Below are 17,030 nucleotides of genomic sequence, written 5' to 3'. Positions count from 1 at the left end.
TAGTCTTACATGTATCACTAGTATGTTTGAAATATTTAACATAGTGCATTAATGATGTTTAATTTTACAAGTTACAATGGCAGAACTTAAGTGAGCTTTCTTTCCTAAATCAGGTTAAGAGACTAAAATATAAATAAATATTGACATTTCATGTAGATACTGATTATGTTAAAAATGCTCTCAACATTGGAAAGTCATCAGTTTAATATGCTAAAACACATGACCATACACACAATGTCAGCCCTAGAAATAAAATTTTAATTGTACTATGATTTCCAAAATCATAAAACATTCCACTCTACTAACTTAAAAATCAGCTACTTCATAGCATGGAAACAGTGAATAAAGCATACATAATCAATAGTATAAACATGTATGAGTCAGGTTAAAAACTCTGAAACATGAGTTTTCTAAAATATGGTTTTTATGCTGAGGGTTCCTCTAGTGATTCGAATGTAAACACACATACTACAAATTGCTCAAAACTATTACAGAGAATAACATGTATTCTATACAGAGGCTATGACATGAATCTTTTCTATACTTTTAGAGTAACTGCTAAACTGTGTGTCTAAACTGTGGTTTAATGTAAAATGTTGAGTGATTTATATTATTGGGCATAAGTGTGCAGCTGTAAATTCTGCAGTAGTATAAGGACCTGACAATTCAAGGGAAAGAAAATGAAGTAATCTGCCAGTAAGACATCCTGAATCCGGGGGTCAGATTCTGTTCATGGAAACCACCTGGTTGGGACCCTCTGCAGCACACCAAACACAAATGATCTTTAAAAGCTGCCCTATTCATTAATGCATTGCAGCTGCACTGAGTTACTCCATTTTTCCATGGCAACATCCTTTCTGTTTCAAGGATCTTGTTTCAGTTTTGGTAGCAACAAGTTCTTTTTCCAACATTGAACACATTCATGGGTGAAATAAGGGGATTACTATAAATTCTTGAAGGGGAACCACCTCTATTTGATTCCTACTAGGTCAAGGGCTGTAGGCTTAGGTACCAGATATAGAGGATAAACCAATAAAGGAAAAAAAATTTGGTATTCATATTTTAATAAATGAAATTATTGCAATGTATTCTTTTTCTTAAACTTCAAGTTTATGTGCCATTGAAAAAGACCCATCCATGCCTGGTGTTTCCCAGCTCTGTAGGTGAAAATTCCCAAATCAGAAGCTTATTCTCTTCTCATGAGGGACAGAGAGAAAATGGATCTAGACAGAAGTAGGGAGGAACTAGGAGGATTAGACGATAGGAAATGTGTCATCGAATATTGTGTATGAGAAAAGAATCCAATTCAAAACAAGGAAAACTGAACTGATTTTTGTGATTTATCTGCTATATAAGTATGAGGGCAACTCATTTAAAAAGAAGTATTTACACATTAATATGAAAAATCTTAGCTAGTCACTTGCTAGCTCATGAAATACTTTATATATAAATTCTTTCTAATGCTGGTCTACATGCTTTTACAGAGACAACCGAGTCATAGGCCCCCAAAATATGTTCCCCGAGTTTGAAATAAAACTTTAGGAATACTTGTACTTATTTAAAAACACTAAAGAATGAGATATTCTCTATGTGAATATACTTTATTCTTTAAGAAACAATTTCAGGGCTGGAGAGATGGTTCAGCAGTTAAGAGCACTGACTGCTCTTCCAGAGGTCCTGAGTTCAATTCCCAGTAACCACATGGTGGCTCACAACCATCTTTCTTCTGGTGTGTCTGAAGACAGCTACAGTGTGCTCAAACAAACAAATAAAATTCTTTTTAAAAGTTTCAAATTAAAGGGGAAAAAAGTCTCCCATTGTAAGTTACTTTCTCCCTGTTTTCATCTGTGCTTTCTTTCACATCTACAAGGATCTGAACTGAAACTCAAGTAACACAGAGACAGAGACAAAAAAAAAAAAAAAAAAAAAGGCCTGCCATGAAAAAGATAACAATAAAGAGTGACAAAGCACTATAGTAGAGAGCTTTATTGATAAGTTATATTCTCTAGAATTGAAACAAATAAATAAATGAATTACTTCATCTTTTCAGAGAATTCCTCAATATTACAAAACTTTCAGCAGATATTACCTCTAAGTCAATACTGTTTGTACTTCACCTGTGCTACAGCATGTAACAGAGTTCCTAGCATTTACTAGATATTTAATTAAAAACTGTTAAATAAGTAAATGACAATTTTTGCAACTAAAAATTAAAGTCATTTCTTCATGTATGCTCTTCACTGTTTTGTTCCACTGAAGAAATCTATTAGGAAATTAACAAAATTGACTTAATGGTCAGATAAGTTCAAAGACAACTTCAGTACATTTTCCTCATAAAAGGGAAATACATCGACAGAAAGATGCTGTCAACTAAACATTTTCCAAATCCACAAATAAACACTAAGTGTCTGCTATTTGCAAAACTATTTGACTTCAACTATTTAAAAGGATGTACATGGTCCACATTCTAAACTTTGGTTGTTTACCTGAATTTTACCTGTATATTTTTGCTATAGCAGAACAAAGACACAAAACTATAACCAACTTCATTTCTTGTTTATATTATTAGTGTATTTCTTATTTGGGGTCTCTTCTGATGTGATGAAGTACCATGGCCAAAAGCAACTTGCAGAGGAAAATGTTTATTTCAGCTTACATCTCCCAGTCACTGTTCATCACTGAGAAAATTTAGAGCTGGGACTCAAGGCAGGAACCTAGAGGTATGAGCTGATGTAGAGGCCATGGAAGAGTGCTGTGTACTGACTTGATCATTTGGGCTTTCTTTTAGCTCCTAGTAAGCTGGGCCCTCCCACATCAATGACCAATCAAGTGAATGTATCAGAGGCTAGCCCACAGGCCAACCTGGTGGGAACATTTTCTTAACTGAAGTTCTGTCTTCCCAAATGACTCTGGCTTGTATCAAGATGACACAAAACCAGTCAGCGCAGTGTGTCATGGAACTATTTTGCATAGGGAAACTAAATATACCTAAGTTTAAGTTTCAAGTGAAAATAAAACAAAAAATTAAGGGGAATTCTTGAATAGCTCCCATACTCTTACCATTCAGTCTTGATGGGGGGGGGGGGGGAGTGTTAAATTCCTAGAGTTAGATTTCAGAATTCACCTTGCTAAGAAGCTACCATGAAATGGTGGTAATGAATAGGCAGGTAAACCTCTATATAAAACCTTTAGTGTTAAGTGTTAAAAAACATGCTTTTATAATTAATGCACTGGCTCTTCATCTGTCTGTCCTGAAATGTCCACTCCTACTTGATACTAAAGATGAATCAGGGAGTTCCCAGACACTAAGAACTACTATTATTTCATCACTGGCCAAAGCCAGGGTTAAATTCCCCAGGAGAGAATTCAATTGTCCTAGCTTAATTGGCTTATAGTGCTTTACTTGAGATTGTGCCCTTCCCCCAGGCCTGAGTAGGCCTGCAAAGTCATTTACCGCAATAGATCAAGCAACAGTAGGACCTAGGAGAGGCACTGCATTACTAGCCTTGGAGCCTGCTACCTGAGCTAAGAAGAATGGACTGCCTGCTGAGCTAGCCTTGACACCTTCCGGACTGCTATCTCCTTGCCCAGCCCCTGGGCTGAACCAAGAAGAGACTCTGGGGGGTGGGGCTTCCCCTTTATATGTGAAAGCAAATTATTAAACTTCGAGCCTTGATCAGAGAACTTTGTATTGGCTTCATCTCTTCCCGCCCTATTCTCAGCCTCTCTTACAGGTGAACCGGGTTCAGCTGTTGCTGCTGGCGGCAACATGAGATAGTTTGACAGGCTCATCAAAATAACACAAAAGTAGTTCTATACATAATGGCAGAGTACCACTGAAGGGATCAGAGACTCAGAAAACAAATTAAACTTTGGAATGTTTTAGAACAACAACCTGAACCTCAATATACATGAGCAAAACAGCTGAGTTCAGCATCAACAAAAACAATGCTTTCGTTTCTTTGAGCTCCAGGCCAGAGCATCTCAATTTTTGTGGTTGGATATAAAATTAACTCAAACAAATCAGTAGCCTTCCTTTATACAAATGATAAATGGGCTGAGAAAGAAATTAGTGGAAAAACACCCTTCACAATAGCCACAAATAATATAAAATGTCTTAGTGTACCTCTAACCAAGCAAGTAAAGATCTGAATGACAAGATCGTCAAGTCCCTGAAGAAAGAAACTGAAGACCTCAAAATTTTTGTAATTTTATGCCACTGTTAATTATGTGCTTGCAGAATAAAATTATAGCTTTTGATAATGTAAGATCATTGCTGACGATACTGGCACTTGTGGTTTTCAGATAAAGAAAATTGTCAAAGAACAAATGAACCTGATATAATCCATTAAAAGGTCCTCAAGCAAAAAATGTCTAAGTCAACATGTATTGTTACAAAATAAACATTATAAGGATGTATAGAAGTCCCATTTTGCTACTAAAATATATATAGTATATACCAAATATTGTTAGTGCCTTTATACTTCATAAGTTTTTCTGTCCTAAGCATGAAATAACATGGTTTTAACAAATGCCAACTTTGGCCCCAAAGTCAATCTTCCATAAACTCTGGTCCCAAATATATTTACTTCTTCAAAGTTTTACTAAAAAAATAATCTTTTGATGGTTTTAAAGTTATGAGGTTCAGTTTTATCTGATGACAGGTTCAGAGTTTACTGTTTTACATTTTGATCAATGAAACATCTTAGAAAACATAAAATGTTCTTTTTTTTACAAACAATATTTTAACTTAGATTTAAATCACTTAATCAGAATAAATATAATTTTTTTCTCTAAAACTTACATGACGTATTAACATCTGGAAATCTTTAAATACAGTAGGTGTCACACAGGACCAGGACCAGGGTACAACAAATAAAATCCCACAGTCAGAAGCAAGATACTTTATGAAATTAAATACTCATACGCAAATTAATACCCAATATACTTACTCAAACTGAGGGACCACAAAATACATGGTGCATTTCAAAGGCTGAGAGTGACAAACTTTATGGGATGTATTCTTCATCTAATTTCACTTAAAACAAAAGAAGGAATAAGGGCTACTGTGATGGCTTACATATGCTCCGACTAGGGAGTGGCACTATTAGAAGGTATGGCCCTGTTGGAGTATGTATGTCACTAAGGGCGTGGGTCTTAAGACCCTCATCCTAGCTCCCTGGAAGCTAGTATTCTACTAGCAGCCTTCAGAAGAAGATGTAGAACTCTCAGATGCTGCCATGCTCCCTCCTTGATGACAATGGACTGAACATCTGAACCTGTAAGCCAGCCCCAATTAAATGTTGTCCTTATAAAAGTTTCCTTGGTCATGGTATCTGTTCACAGCAGTAAAACCTTAACTAAGACAGCTACCATTATCTGTATTTATGAATAACTAGCAGAGAATTGAGAATGAGTAAAGCTAGTAAGAGCACTGCATCGTTATACAACAGTCATGATTACTACAAGGCTGATAAACTTAAAAATAATCTTACATGGCAACGGTATATTTCATAGCACAGGTAAGCAATAGTAAGGCCAGAGTTAACATGTAAACTGTCCCTGACTTGTGGAAATTCAACACTTTCTGGACTTCCATGAACATTTCATCTGATTAAGTTTTCCTCAGGGACATTTCGTCTTGTACTGGCTACTTTAAAGTACTGTGTCAGAGGACCATTGCTCTTTCAACTGACATGTTTTCCTGAATTTCTAGTTTCTCCCATTCTCTGTGTCTTAAATATCTATAGGAAGACTCCCCAGATCAAATTTCAACTGTAAGTCTGTTCTAGAAAGGAATATTCTACGATACCAATATATTCTAATATAGCAGAATATTCTAAGACACCAGTATATACCAGTTAACCATTTCAAATATACACATAAAATCAGACCCAATTCTTTTTCTAATTATGAAAAGCTATATTGTATTGTTTAAATGACATCACTATCTACTCAGATACTATAACCAGAAGGGAGATGACCTCCTTAGACTGCTTTCTCATTCCCTAAGTCCTTCAGTTAGAAAGTTAACTTCAACCTGAGTCATTTGGTTATTCACTTGACTGGTGTTCTGAAACCACAGTTTTCTGTATTTTGTTTATATATTTTTCTTATTTCTGGCAGTAAGATAAATGTGATTCTGTTAATTCATCCTGAGTATAATAAAGAACTCTATGTATATGTATACATATATATTGTTAAGGAATTAAGGAATATAAAGGGAATGATTATAAATATAAAGGAAATAGAATATTTTTCTAAGGCTGGCATCTAACTTTTTATCTTTTGAAAATGGTATCAAAAAGATAATCACAGAATGCTATTTAATGCATTGTAGACTGGATAAGGAAGAAAGGAGGTAAATTTTATTATAACTATTAATATGAAACAGCATTTAAGCTCATGGTATACTTTATTTGGTTGTTACTGTTAACTCTTGTGTTACAGAAGATGGAATGGTATCAACCAGTTCTATTAATCACTGAATATTCACCTGGGTCACTGTAATATGATGTGGATATAAAGTGTTCCCCAGGACTGCACTGAAGGCTTGGTTCACAGATGGTGGGATAACCCACAGCTGAGAGCTGAGCTGATTAGTTAGAAGGTGGTTCTGAGTTGGAAGAAGTGAGCAGAAGATGCCTGTGAATGGTGTGTGCAGTCCCTGGCCACCTCTCTCTGTTTCCCAGGTGGGTGGAGTTGAGCAGCTCTGCTCGGCTACACCTGTTTGCCATACACAGTTCTCAACATAGGCCCATAGGCAATGGAGTCAGCCAACCATACCTATTTCTTCTAAAAAACAACTCAAACTTCTCAAGTAGCAAATAAAAATATTCTTCCTTTCTCAGGTACTTTGTCAAAGTAACAGAATACTAAGTAGCTTGGTCTCTGAATTCATCAGAAGAAAGCAGTGCATGTCCATAATGCTTATCCTAACATACTCCCATGCCGTTTAAGACATAGAGTTTTCTAAATCTCTCAAGAGGAATTCCACATAAGATGTTTCACATAATGTCACTGGATATGTGCATGTCCATACATGTGCATATGTGCACTATAGAAATTCAATTTCTAAGAGTCTGTTAACACTTATACTAGAAAAACACATTTATACTAGAAAAACACTTATACTAGAAAAAATAGTAACAGAACAAAAGAAAAAAGGACATGTACTTCACAGACAAAGTTTATAAGTATCAAAAGAAAGTAATTTTTTATAACAAGGTATAAATAAAAATCAAAAAAATGTTACTGCTAAGTTCTATTATATATGAAATATAAAGAAAAGTTTGTCTTTCCTATTAGATTTTATATGCCAAACCTGGTCAAACAAAAATGCCCACTCCAAAATACTGTGGGTTGGACAGATTGAGTTATATGCATTAAAAAGTCAAAATAAATTAGAATAAAATTTAGTATACCTAATCATAGATCTTTTGGATAATATTTTTAAAAACCAGTGTTTAGAATATATCAGTTATTTTAACTTTAAAACAAATTCAAAATATATACATTTTTATAAACCATTTATTGCCACATAACTTTAACTGTAAAAAGTAAACTGTACCAATGGCCATGAGATGAACTGTGGGAATACAGTCTGTAATTAGCAAGTGTATCAGGAGACACAGACAGACTATGGAAATGTAGCCTGTAGTAAGCATAGCACCCGTGGACATGAGATACACTAAAGCAATGTTGTCAGAAAGACTGTAGCATTACTGGCTATGCTACAATTATCATAGCATTATGGGAAGTAGAGCCATAGCATTTTTAATGCTTCCATTTACCTGTAGCGTGAGACTCTTCACTGCATTCCATAATATCGCAATAAATTCCTTCATTTTATCTTCAGGACTTCTACATTCTTCATGAATGTGCAGCATGGCCTTCACAGGAACTGACAGTGGTCTGGACTCTTAAGTTTAGGAACAGCTAGTTAGCAAAATTTATACATTGTACTTTTACAAAGCTATGATTGTAAGTATTTCTAAGATGGTTTCTATCTCTGCTTAAAATTATCGCATCTGTATGAGATTCTAAGTGCCCACTATTTGATTCACTCTGTGGGGTTCCTGAGCTCAGCTATCAGTCAAGTCCCTGATGACTGAGAGGGTAACTTCTAGGTGAACAGAAATGCTCTCCTAACTGCTCACACAGAGAGGCACTCATTTATGAACTAAGCTGTGCCTTTAGTTCCGCACAACAATTGATCATCATAAAGTGACAGAAAATGGGTCTCCCCATAAATCAAACTTCCAGGTGGTAATGTCTTACTTACAAAATTATTTATAGAAAAAATTAACAAATAATACAACAAATAGAAATTATATAAATAGCAAAATATAACAGAGAAAATAAAAACATAACAAAAATTAATCAATGTATACGTAAGACTTATGTCATAATAAAAAAACTGATATTCTCTGTTAATAGAAATTTGGTTCATTGACAAGAACTATTGAATTTCAAAACTCTGATAAGATTTCATGAATTATTTTAAGCTATTTAATAATTCTAATAATATGTAAATTATGTGTATTTATCTTAATAAATTCATATATGCTTACAGTGTTCAAGTTAATACACATAAGTAATTTACATGCAAAAGAAAACAGGAAATCAGGAAAGAAAGAGAAAAGGAAGAACAGGTGATAGACAAAGAGAAAATGCTCAATGATTACTTACTTCAGTAAGAACTACAATTCAACAATGGGAGGTGAGGCATTGATAAAAACGTTTGTTGGTATCTTTTAAAGTGAAAATAAACTAAAATTTTGTGGTATAAGTAAATATATTTTCAAAATAGTGTGTAAATTTTAGTGAGAACTTCCCTACTACATATATAAAATTTACAAGAAACTGAAAAACAAACCATGGCACAAATTATCTTTGTGGGGTAAGTGGAAAGACAGTAAGTAAAGGGAATACTGTATCTCTACTGTGTATATTTGGATATAAATTCCTTTCTAATAATTACCTACTTTGATTTTCTTAACATTTAAATAACTTTATACACATTGGGACCTTTACACAATAAAATGTTAACCTACGCTTACTTTAAATTTCTATCAATTTAATTAAAATTATTTTTAAAGTATGAATACAAAACACTTTCACAAAGGGTTGCAGTGAGTTTTTTTAAAGTACTGAAAAATATTACTGCTATGTAATGAGTACTATAGCTTGAAATAAATCCACTCAGACAGTGCTAATATATCAAGTGCACTATTGTCTGACAATGAAATAGGAATTTGTCCCAAGACAAATGCATGCTTCCTATACATGCTGATGTAGATAAAGTCCTCACATAATAAAAAGTTGAAAAAACACAGTCCTAAAAACCTGCCTGTAGCTTAAATGCATTATGCAAGTAAGAAAAGCACAATTAACAATTATTATTAAATAACAATGTGGCTATTAAAAATATAAATGTTCACTATTTTGGTTATACTATTTTCAATCCACCATATTTTCTAATAGATAATAGTACACTTTTGTGTCATGTGCTTTGTGAATAAGTAAAATAATGAGTTCTACAATTCAGTATAGTTTTATGAGCAGGATAAATATTCTGTATGAACCTCTGCTAGTCTGGAGTCACATTCATTACTGAGACCTTTACAATACCTACTATACGTACAAATAATCAACCATTATACCTGTTAACAGCCCAGAAGGAATGCATACATCCAGACACAGCAAGACTACCAGGTAAGGCAGTTAATCACAAGGAGGTTAATTAACTTATTCCAAGTTACCTACATAGAAGGTGGAAACAGAAACATGGCAGTCTAGACACTAAGGCCTCAGAGTCTATCCATTCAACCACTATATGCACTTTCTGTTATTCAAATGATGCACAGTGATGTCTTATTTAATCAAATGCTTAGCAAATGCATCATTTCTATCATATGCCAAATAATTCTTAAAGTAATTTACTTATTTTCATTGGAGATGTATTAAAGTTACATTTATCACAGTGTAATGTTAAACATTTATTTCCTGTTTCAGCACTGAATAAAGTAATTTTGAGACATTAAATTTTCTTAGTTCAAAATAACATAAACAGTTGTTTCTAGGGATGCATTGGCACTACTGACTACCATTTTTATTTATCTATGTGCTCTGAAAAGTGTACTGTACTGTGAACCAATGTAACTTACTGGGTTAGCTGTGCACTTACTGTATGATTACAAGTCATTTATTCATGTTCAGTATCAGGGTACTCATCAAAAAAAGACAATCACCTCTCAAAATACTATCCATTTACAATGTCACAATATTTATAAATCAGTCTTTGAAAAATATTATGAACATACTGATTAATGACAAGTTTAACAATTCATTAAATATATACAGAAAAAAACTTTAACATGTCTGAAATTTATCTATAGCCTTTTTTTTTTTTTTTAAACCAAAGATCAAGTTACTACTTCTTCTAAGAAATGGTCACTGATTTTCTATTAGATTTGGTCTTTTGTAACTTGCAGAATTGGGACATAATAGAACATAACATAAATTCTTCATGGTGTCTGTCCACAGAGACAGCAGAGCACAGTGATAAACTACAGCACATGGTAGTGATTATGATATAAAATCTGTCTTGTATCCACAATCTTCTTATGCTTCCACTACAAAATAATCTTTCTGCACATTACTTGCAGTTAGATGAAATGAAGAAATGATATAAGAGTGAAAATGTTGGCAGGGTGGAGAAAGAGTCCTCGGCTAGGAGGTGCTTCCTGTGCAATCATGCAGCCTGAGTTAGAGTCCCAGAATTCACTTTAAGCCAGGCATGGTCTATGTGCTTCCAATCCGACAATGAGAAGCAGAGACAGGAATTCCTCTGGCTCACTGGCCAGCCACCCTAGCATAATTGGGGACCTCCAGATCAGTGAGAGACATGTCTCAAGTAGGTACTGTGAAATAGGATTCAGCATGGTGGTGGTGGTGTACTGCTTTAGTCCTAGTACTCAAGAGGTAGAGGCAGGCAGACCTCTATGAGTTCAAAGATGATGTGGTCTATAGAGTGAGTTCCAGGACAGGCTGGGCTACACACAGAAATCCTGCCTTGAAAAAACAAAGAAAGAAACAAACAGGATTCAAAGTTAAGTAGGTAGGAAAAAGAGGAGTGGATCTGGGAAGAATTCAAGGTACTGATGACTTTGCTTAAAATTGGCTTAAAATTTTATATGCTGTATAAAATTCTCAAAAAGTAAAATAACATAAAGAAAGGCAGAAGTGATGTAATTCTATTATAATCTTAAAAGGTTAAGAAGTATTTTTTAAAAGTTCAAATTTACACCACCACAACAACAAAAAAAAGCAAACAAAGATGGGCAACCCATTAGGAATGAAACCCAAGGCTGACACGTGCACATAGAAATACACAAACTCATGCATCCATCCACATACAGACACACCTAAAAAAAATTAGGCCACAGGTTTACATGACAATACTTTTGCTATTAAATTTCAACCTGTTATTATGCCAAAACATTACCTTAGCATGTTCAGACTGAACAGGAAATCTGTTACCAATCAGTTATTTTGGGGGTTTGCAAAATGACTTCAATTGCAAAAATGGTTAAGTCTAAGTATCCCTTCAGTATAGAAAACCAGGTGAAGAAAATAGTAACATTCAATATCAAGTGGCTTATATTTGATATCAGAGAATCTCATAACACCAAAGTTATGCCATTAACTCAAAGAATCAAAAGTCATTTGGTCATTTGAAATGACTCAGTTCTCATAGCAAATACTTCTCAACATTATGCCTTTCCTGGTCTAAGTCATTTCACCTATCAAATACAGTCCACAAAGTGGGAGGTGTCATCACTAGGATCCATTAGATATGGGACTTAGGCAAAACATGAGGATGGTATCCAATAAGAAAATCCAATCCTCTAGCAGTTTTTCTTTAAAGATGCACTTCTAACTATCCACTACATGTTTATGGCCTTCAACACAGATGTGATACAAAGATAATATTTATTTCACTGAAGGGACATATGTATTTCCTTTATTTTATTTAGCACTTCATAACTAATATGTATCTTTACTGAAATCTCTCAATCAGCATATTTTGATATTAATCTAAAATACTGCACCTTTGGGTAAAGTACCTATTCATAGTGCATGCTTCCTCATTAGTGAATAACTGACTATTGAGTGCAGGGCCTTTTGTACATGCTTGGCAAGGACGCTAGTACTGAGATATACCTTCTACCCTTAGTTTTATTTGATATATACATAATCAAAAAGAAATGTGCACATCTCTGTTTCTCACTTATGCTAATGAAAAATAAGTTGTCCAATACAGCATTTACAACAAAGACAACATCTGGACTTAACACAGTTCAATCATCTAAAAGAAAACTTAACAGATAAAAATTAGAAGCCTCTAGTTTGAGTGGTGCTCAAACTTCCAAATGCTGCAAAATGAACCTTTAACATAGTTTTTCTTGCTGTGCTGATCCTGACCATAAATTAATTTTCATTGTGACTTCATAACTGTAACCTTGCCACTGTCATAAATTACAATGTAAATATTTATGTTTTTCCCATGGTCTTTGGCAACTCCTGTGAAAGGGCCATTGGACACCCTCTCATGCACACAAAGCGGTTACACTAATCTAAATAAGTTTTACAAATTGAGTCTGCTAAACATCTTAGAGAAGAAATATGTTAAGAACAATCATATGCAATGTTTTATTGCTGTTAAGAGATATTATGACCAAGACAACTCTTATAAAGGCAAACATTTAATTGGCGCTGGCTTACAGTTTCAGAGGTCTAGTCTATTATCATCATGGCAGGAAGCATTGGGAGCATCCAGGCAAACAAGATGCTAGAGAAGGATCTAAGAGTTATCTGGATTCATAGGCAGCAGGTATAGCTTGGGCACAGGAGACCTCAAAGCCTGCTGACACACTTCCTGCAACAAGGCCACATCTCTTCATAGTGCCATTCCATATGGCCAAACATTCAAACACATGAATCTATGGAGGCCAAAACTGTTCAAACCACCATAGGCAAACAGAGAAGATAATCAACTAAACACACCAAAAGGGAAGTCAAGGCTTCCTAATAGATAGTGAGAAAAGGGAAAGCTTGAGGGAAATTGTAAAAACTAAGGCAGAAGAAATAGTTGAAACATAACAAAACTCATCACACACTGTAAAGTCTCATGACTAAGGAACACTAAGCTGACTAAAAGGACTTGCTTTCAACTTACATACCTGAGACAAACAACATTCTCAACACAGGGATTATGTGGTATCTCACACCATTATTTTATGCAAGAAGATACTACAAAAAACTAGAATAAAGTGTCAATTTCCTATTTGGTTAAGGGTGTCTATAGCTAAATAATACATACACATTTTTGTTTATTTGTAAATGTATGTGTATGGGAGTACATGCCATCATGCCTCACATGTAGAGGACAGAGGACAACTCTCCTTATACCATGTGGCGGCTCCTGAGAATAGACCAACTTCTCCACCTTAGCAGCAAGCATGTTTATGCAAAAGCAATCATCTCACCAGCATATAAAATGGTATTTCTTTTAAAAAATCATATAGATAAGAAATATATGAGAATATATAACTCAAATAAAATTGAGATGTAGGGAGAATGAAAGGAAAGCGGATGAAAAGAAAATGAAAATATCCCACAAAAGTTTATTCACAAACTACTTCTGACTTGCACACTTCACTGCTGCCATGGTTCTAAACTTGCACATCTGTGCACTCTGTCACTGCTCAATACTGATACACTACCACTCAGATCTAGTAAGTCAGCTATCAGTCACAGGTACACAGAGACACACATTACAAATCAACAGTCACTAATAGGGACCATGAAGAAGCTTACTTCGAAACAATTCTTTGGTATGCAGAAGATTATTGCATTAATATTAAAGCAAATATACCTACTATGACTTGGATATACTCACCTATTTTAGCATAAAAACAACTATCAACAATGTAGTGTTTGCTGAAGGACACACATCATGTTTTCAGTGTTGTTTCTTTTATAATTATTAATGTTGAGTACACTAATTCACAAACACAGTGAAAATGTGACAAGTATGTATAGATCACTTTCAATATGTTAGAAATTTGTCCTAATCCTAAACCACAAACCACTAAGACATTTTTTTCATGAAACTCAGACAGCAACTCAAACAGCAATCCTTTAAAATCAAACATTCTAACACACTACAGTCCACGGGTACAATTTAATATTTACTTGCCAATGAACATACTTAAAAGTCCTTGTTTTCCATAATTAAACCATCATGCCCCCATGACAGCAGGAAGCATGGTCCATGGTAAGCATACCACACCTCACACTCAGTAGTCTTGGATGTGAGTCAACTCAGCAGCTTTCCTTGGTGTTGCATTGCATGGTGTCAAGTACAGCACAAAGCATGCATGCTCTAGCATCAGACTGAAAGCACAAGATACAGTGTGATGCAAACAAGTGTTGCAGAGACATATCAGATTCAATGAATGTTTGAATGTGACTTAATTTTGGCCAGGGCATGACCAGAAACATTCTACTGTTGTCAATTTTTCCATAAGCGCCTACATTCAGTTAAGAAAGTGAGACTCCAGTACTAGAGATATGGCTCAGTGGTTAAGAGCACTGACTGCTCTTCCAGAGTTCCTAAGTTCAATTCCCAGTACCCACATGGAGGCTTACAACCATCTGTAATAAGATCTGATGGCCCTTTCTAGTGTGTCTGAAGACAGCAAGAGTGACAGTGTACTCACATGCCTAAAATAAATAAATCTTAAACAAACAAAAAAGAAAGTGAGACTCTAAAGAAGGAAACAGGTAACAGTGTGAGACCAAAAGGGTGCAGGAGGGCACCATGGGGACTAGTCAGGACTTCCCAGAGATGCTGACACTGGGGATGAGAAGGCTGAGATCAGTGCTGCAGCATGGCAGCAGAGGAACAATTCAGTATCAGAACTAGAACCAAAAGGATCAAGAGACATGGAGGCAAGAATCCTGATTCAGTCTTGAAACAACCTGTCAAATAGCAGAAAAGAGATACATAAAAACAGAGTAAGTACATCCTAGGTTTGTCCTAGGTCAAAAACATATCAGGCATGAACAACATTCAAAACACTGAAGCAGAAAGCTGTTGAAAAATAGCTATACAATAGCTTATAAAAAAAGAAAACCATTGTTACCACAACCAGTTGAAATACCAAGTAAATATAAAACAGAAGGAAGAGTACTGTAGTATTATGTACACTCATGCACCGATATAGTGGACTTTGTTCATTATTGTAGGTGTTTACATTTGCGTATGTGTGATGCCTCTGTTCCACAGCATGTACATCAAGGTCTGGGGACAACTTCATGGAGTCAGTCCTTTCTTACCATGGTGGCTCACAGGAATCAAACTCAGATTAACAAACTAAACTAAACAGTATTTTACCTGCTAAGCCATGAAATGGACTTAAAATAATTTGCATGTGATTAGGACCCAAAGGAAAAAGAGAAGATAAAAGATTACTGTCCCAAGGTCTTCAAGGTAGGTAATGTTAGATAAAATAAGCTCTGCTATGTTTAAAGTTTACTCTATTGAAAACACACACAAATGTGATCTTTACTTGCTGTGTGTATGTGTGTATATGTGTGTGTGTCTGTCTCTCTGTGTGTGTGTGTGTGTGTGTGTGTGTGTGTGTGTGTGTGTGTGTGTGTGAGCAATTTTAAAGAACTGCCACATATCTTTGCTGGGCACTGTGATGGCTAGTCTTATGTCGACTTGCCACACAAACTAGAGTTATCTGAAATGAAGGAACCCCAATTGGCAGTCCTCTATACGGTCCAGCAGTAAGGCATTTACTTAATTAGTGATTGATGGGGAGGGTACAGTTTCTGTTCTGTAAGAAAGAAGGTTCCGCAAACTAAGGAAATCAAGCGAGTAATAAGCACCCCTCCATGGCCTCTGCATCAGCTCCTGCCTCCAGGTTTCTTCCCTGGTTGAGTTCCTGTCCTGACTTTCTTTGATGATAGAAAGTGGTATAAAAATGTCAAACAACTAAACCCTATCTTCCCCAACTTGCTTGGTTATGGTGCTTCTTTGTAGCAACAAAAACCCTAAGACAAGGTAATACCAGCATTGTGGGGTACTGCTGTGACAGACTGACCATGTGTGGAGGAGCACCATGGAAGAAAGGACTGGAATTTGGGGCTCAAAAGCTGTTGAGGGTTGAGAGCTCAATGGGAAGTCCTTGAGCCTGAAAGGTAAGAGTGTTGAGAGTAGTGCAAAAGATAAAGGACTGGCTTCAGAAGATGGAGGACTTGTGAAGTCTAGAGGGAAATTTAAAGACTCTATCAGGACCATTTATTATTTTGAATTCAGATTCTGTCATTTTGGTCAGCTGGAGTGGAAGAACCATCTGAAACCTTTGAGTTAGTTACTGGGGCAGTTGATGCTGGTTAGCTTGAGTTAAGAAACTGGTGGTGATTAAGAAGAGACCAGTATCACTGAGGTGAAATCTTCTGGGAAGTAATTTCCTGAGAGCACAGATGAACGGTGCTCCTGAGAAGTCAAAGGTTGTACCTCGAGCTGAGAGCTGGACTTAGTAAAGAGAAAGAGCCACCCAGGTGGTACTGGTTTTGAACACATGAAGAGGTCATGAAGAGCAGCTGAGGTTTGGCACTGTGAGAGGCAAGGAGAGGCTCTTGGTAAAAGTACAGCATCAGTGGCAGCTATAGGATCAGGACTGAAGAGGTCATGCATAAAACATGAGGCTTGGCACCAAAAAGAGAGTCTATGAGAGGCTATTGATGAAATTGCAGCCCAGTTGCAGCAAAAGACCCCAGCAGTTTTGAAGACTCCAATAACATGAGATGACTCTAAGAACACCATCTGCAGTGGAGTGTGGCCAGCCAGAGCACAGAAGACAAGCTGTGCATACTGCAGAGCTGGAAAAGTGACAAAAATCTCTTTGGAAAAGCCCAAAAGACAGTGAGTGAACCCCAAATGACTTGAT

General features: G+C 35.7%; 1 protein-coding gene across 5 annotated transcripts in view; it reads right to left on the bottom strand.

Annotated features, from left to right (window-relative positions):
• Nucleotides 1–17,030, bottom strand: part of Vps13b (vacuolar protein sorting 13 homolog B) — a 567,993-nt gene that overhangs the window by 289,809 nt on the left and 261,154 nt on the right. For 4 of the 5 annotated variants that reach the window (XM_076911259.1, XM_034516325.2, XM_076911256.1 and 1 more), the window contains one exon: nucleotides 7,794–7,921. The exons of the other annotated variant lie outside the window; for it this stretch is intronic. In XM_076911259.1, coding sequence (XP_076767374.1) covers nucleotides 7,794–7,921 — 128 coding nt within the window. The remainder of the gene's footprint in view (nucleotides 1–7,793; nucleotides 7,922–17,030) is intronic. 5 annotated transcript variants of the gene reach the window in all.

Source organism: Arvicanthis niloticus, chromosome 13 (genome assembly GCF_011762505.2).
Source record: "Arvicanthis niloticus isolate mArvNil1 chromosome 13, mArvNil1.pat.X, whole genome shotgun sequence".
Taxonomy (NCBI): Eukaryota; Metazoa; Chordata; class Mammalia; order Rodentia; family Muridae; genus Arvicanthis; species Arvicanthis niloticus.
Note: the sequence above shows the minus strand (reverse complement) of the source record. Positions and strands in the feature narration are given on the sequence as shown.